Here is a 5,080-nt window from a genome sequence, read left to right on the forward strand (position 1 = left end):
ATCAGGGCTCAAGTGGGAAGAGAATGCTTTGAAAATGATGATGGCGGCATATGTGCAAATGTGCTTGATACACTGGATGAATGTATGGATTGTGGTAAGAAATGTAAGAGCCCGAATAAAAGTAATATTTTCTATAAAAGAAAAGTGTGCAACACACAGTGTACGCCTATATATGCTAGCATTACTATTTGCAAATGTTTTACCTACATTTACTTTATAGAAAATAAAGCATGTTTGTCTTTTCATAATAATATGGGCAAAAATAACATTCCACCCTGAATCACTGAAGATAAGTAAGTTATAAAAAGGTTTTTAAACAGATTTATTAAATCAAATACCTCTTCCCATGTTGTCTTCTGGCCAGTAAATGTAAAACCAATAAAATGTTTCTGCTATAGTTAAAACAGGAGAGAAAAATCAAACTATTTTGAACTAAAAATTATCTGTATTACCCTGTAGTATAACTTATACTCTCACATTACTTGTGAAAAACCACTGCAGTTCTGTCTATTTATGAAAACCTACTTTAAATGTTAAAAACCAACAGCAAGTCTACCATGAAGTTTTTACCATGTGCCATCATTATCAAAATATCTAATTTCACAACTACCCATGAAATAAGTATTATATTTTACTTCATTGTAAAGAAGAGGACTTCCCGTTGGCATAATGGTTATGCACGTGTTGGGCTGCTAACCGCAAAATCAGCTGTTCAAAACCACCAGCTGCTCTGCAGAAGAAAGGTGAGGCTTTCTACTCCTGTGAAGAATTAGTCTCGGAAACCCATACAGGCAGTTCTATCCTGTCCTACAGAGTCACTATGAGCCAGACTCAACTTGATGGCAGTGAGTTGGGTTGGGTATAGAAGAAGGAGTGGAGGAAGGGGAGGGGGATTGCCATCAAGTCCATTTTGAGTCATAGTAACCCTACAGGACAGAGTAGAAATACCCATAGGGTTTCCAAGACTGCAATGTATCTAGAAACTGACAGCCACACCTTTCTCCCACTGAGTTGCTGGTGGGTCCCAACCTCAGACACAGATAAGAGCGGAGTGCTTGGCCACTGTACCACCAAGGCTCCTTAGAAGGGGCTCCGAAGGTTGAATATATGGTTCAAGTGGCAGAACCAAGATTCGAACACAGACTGAACACGATCTTCCTTTCTAACTGCCTTGCATACTTCCTGTCTAGGTTCACTGAACTCTTTCAAACAAAACCAAACAGTTGTCAAGAAGTTGATTCTGATTCATAGAGACTCCCCATGTTTCATAGTAGAACTACGCGCCACAGGTTTTCTATCATTATGATATTTTGGAAATAGATTGCTAGGCACCCTGGGTGGATTTGAACCACCAATCTTCCAGTTAGCAGTCAAGCAACTAACACCAATAAAGTATGAGACATTGCTCATGAGGTCATGTTTGTAAGATTAAAACTCCAGAATCTGTCATTTCCTACTATTGTCGGTCTGTAAGCTAAATGGGCTGTCATCAGTTGAAGAGAGATTTCTAAAAACTTATCCTAAGAAAATAATCAGATTTAAGTCAATGATTTAGAATAAGATTATTTATCAACAAGACAAAGCACAAGAAAAAGCTTATGTCGTAGTATTAAGTGCAATAAGAAATAAATTTACAGTATGATTGTAATTATTTTTAAACTGTATGCTTAGAAGTGAGACTAGAATGAAATTACAATGGTAAGTCACGTGTTCTATATTTACCATGAGCCAAGGACTACTTACACCACTTCCAATGCATTACTTGAAAACCACTCTAGAAGGTAAATTCTATTACTTTACATTTTTATATAAGAAAATTGAAGCACAGAAAAGTGAAGCGACTGAGAGAGAGATGAACACTAAGTCATAAAGACTTGACTCAAACTCACAGTCATCTCAGACGGTAGAGTACATTCACTACTTTACGCAACTGAAATAAGTAGTGCTGACTCTGGATGATTTTTTCTTTTTGTCTACTTCTCAGCATTTTCAAAATCTACCCAGTAAGTATGATTTGCTTGTAGAAGCAAGAAAACAAATGCTATAGAAAAACAAAATGTTGCACAAGTATAAAATAATTAAGGAAGATAAATTAATAAATGTGGTTGTATTTCTTCTAGTTTCGTGATAACCAAGTTGGGGGTTTTTTGGCTGTTGTTGGTTGCTTTTTCTTTTCTTTTTTCTTTTTAAAAAAATTCTAACCAAGGTCTTCTGGCAAGCCACACAACCTAGGATAATCTTTGTGGCAGCTGAGTTTTATGCAACTCGCACATGTGTGGAAGTGCAGCGGTGGAGTGGTAGTCCGGTGTCCATCACGTGGTAGTCCGGTGTCTCCTTGAGAGTGTGCCCTTTTCATAAGAGAGACAGTGGGAAGTTCTCTCTCTCTCTCTCTCTCTCTCTCTCTCTCTCTCTCTCTCTCGGCTTCTTTGCCCTCCTTGCTTGCTGGGACTTCCTGGGAGCCATGCTTTGAGCTTTCGGCTTCCTGCTAGGTTCCCACCAATCTTGGACCCACGAGACTCTGCACCCACCAACCTGTGGTCTCCCAGCGTCTACTTCACCTTTCTGCTTCATCAGCCTACAGCTAAGGGAGTCTGAACAGGGCTAGGGCTGCCATTGGATCCATGAACTTGCTTGCATTGGACTGGGCTGGGATGCTTTCTTGATATAAAATTACTTCTTAATATAAAGCTCTTTGTTATACATATATGAGTGTCACTGGTTTTATTTCCCTAGACTACCCAGCTTAATCCAACCTTCCTCTACATAAATGGCAGTTTTATTTAAGGTTGTCGCCCACCCCCAGAACCACTGCATTGAGATGATGAATCAAGGGGTTTCAGAGAGGAGGCTGGTAAGTTTATCATCAGCTAATAAGAAAAATCCTGCATTGTAATTTGCCAAAGGCTCTCATATGAATATTTATCTATTTAGTATTGATTTTCACAGAGAAGATGAGGTGGTGCTTTATGAAAAATGAGAAAATAAGTAATGTGTTTGTACACAAACTTTTTTAAAAAAATTTTTTTAAAGCACTTTCTCAACCTTCTAGGGGAGAGGGAACAATTAAAGGTAAAAATACCATACTCGACAATAACAATTCTTTCATTTTTGTTTGTTTTACAATAACAATTCTTGATAAAAGTCCATAATGTAACAGCTTTTGACATTACCATTTCATGGATGTTCTTATTTGATCTGACCAGTCCTGGTTTTACAAATCCTTCTTCCTTACAAACCCCAAAGTGAGGAAACGGATGTGCCATTTTAATTCACATCACCTCTGACCATTCATAACACATACTGCTGAATGTGAAATTCTACACATTTGTTTGCCTAAAAACAAGTTGTTCATTTCAACATTCAGCCCCACAGAGATGAACAGATCACTTGATTATATTTTATTCAATCCCCTGTTTCTACAAAGAAGTACCCTGAATAAACTAAAATAGCAATTTAGCCTTTTTTTCCCTGAATCATAAAAACACTATATAATACAAGCTTTTATGTGTTTTCAAACATTGCCTTATCATTTTCTTAGAATAACTTGGGGGAGTGTTTTCTTCAGAAATGGAAATCACAAATCTCCTAACAGGATTGATCTCTTTGGAGATCTAGTGATCTAGAATCCTTAACACTCTAAAGACTTTTCAATTTTGGTCACGCAGAGTTACGTTGGCATGTTCGAAGCTCTACATACCTCCACACCAAATGAAGTATCATCCTTCTCTATTTATTGTACAAATTTCCTCTTCTTTGCATTCCTGAATTATAGCATCTAAACTAATTAGGATTCATTGTACATGTAATTCTAAAAACACCAATTCTGAAAGAACCCTAATGACGCCGAGGTGATTCTCACTCAGCGACACTATATAGAGTTTCCAAGACTATAAATCTTTATGGGAGCAGAGAGCCTCATCTTTGTTGAGAATGGCTGGTGGTTTTGAACCACCAAGCTTACCATTAAGAGCCCAATGCTTACTAAATTCCTCCACCAGGGCCCCCTTCTCGCGAGCATAGTACATCAATGGGATTTATGCTTACATTCATTTTCATTCATTTGGTCAGTCTGACATATAGAGCAAACCTCCAAACTAGAGGTGATCCTGAGTCAACTCTGATAGGCCAGCACAGGATGCTTTAAGATTGAAGGCAACATGTCAAAATTGGGAGAAGTCACATCAAAATCATCAGTTCTACCAGCATGAAATTCACGTTCCAGCATGAGGATGGTCCGTGCTGGAAACCGTCTTGATGATGCCCTTCACACAAAGCCTGGCTCTGTCCAGCAGTCCCGGTCACTCACAAAGGAGGACGGCATGCTGCTGGCCACAAGGCCTCTTTCGTGCATAAGACCTTCAAGGCCCTGTGACATTGGAATGTGTGCTATATCCTCAACAGAACCCAAGAAACCATTTCTATAAATTGACAAAGAAAAGAAGGATTTTTTTAAATCACTATAGAGGAATTTCTGAAGCTTAACGTAGAACAAATATCTGGGAAGTGATGGTTTCATAAGCTAGGTACGCTAAGAAAATCCAATTTCACATTTGGAAAAATGATATAACACTAGCCCCTCACCAGAGGTTGTCAGGCAGACAGAGTCAATATCTCAATAGTGTTTAGCTTGCTAATCATGACATGACCACCATTACGATTGGGAAGACCTCCAAATTCTACCCTTCAAAGCATCTGCTGCCTTCCAGGGTCAAGAAGCCAAAGTTCACTCTTGACTTGAGATTCAGGCTGTTTTGCAATATGACCTCAAACTGCCTTTCTAGCCCCATGGCCTACCAGCTTCGACATGCTGCAGTCGCCTCCCCTCCCCCCAGCTCCTCAGCAGCCTCCACACTGGTGTGCACTTTGACCCTCGGACCTTTGTCCATGCTTCTTTTTCAGTTGAACCACGTCCACTTCTTGCTCAACCTAGCAGAATCAACCTTCAAGGTGCTGCTGACACAGGGTAGCAGGGGACTCTGTTAAAAAGTCAGACTAAATCCCTACCTCCACGATGTTCATTGGCCTCCCCACTAGACTGTGTCACCCAGGAAAGCAGAACAGGAATTCTATTACCACAACA

At 39.4% G+C, this 5,080-nt stretch overlaps 1 protein-coding gene across 1 annotated transcript in view; it reads right to left on the minus strand.

Moving 5' to 3' along the window:
• DECR1 (2,4-dienoyl-CoA reductase 1) overlaps positions 1 to 4,806 on the minus strand; it is a 36,074-nt gene extending 31,268 nt beyond the window's left edge. Inside the window, exons 1-2 of the mRNA XM_045288494.1 lie at positions 4,795 to 4,806; positions 339 to 392 (exon numbers count right to left, since the gene is read on the minus strand). Coding sequence (XP_045144429.1) covers positions 339 to 392; positions 4,795 to 4,806 — 66 coding nt within the window. The remainder of the gene's footprint in view (positions 1 to 338; positions 393 to 4,794) is intronic.
• Between the last annotated feature and the right edge of the window lie 274 nt (positions 4,807 to 5,080).

Source organism: Echinops telfairi, unplaced genomic scaffold, assembly GCF_000313985.2.
Source record: "Echinops telfairi isolate 266 unplaced genomic scaffold, ASM31398v2 ScPeMD7_1;HRSCAF=3_0, whole genome shotgun sequence".
Lineage (NCBI taxonomy): Eukaryota > Metazoa > Chordata > Mammalia > Afrosoricida > Tenrecidae > Echinops > Echinops telfairi.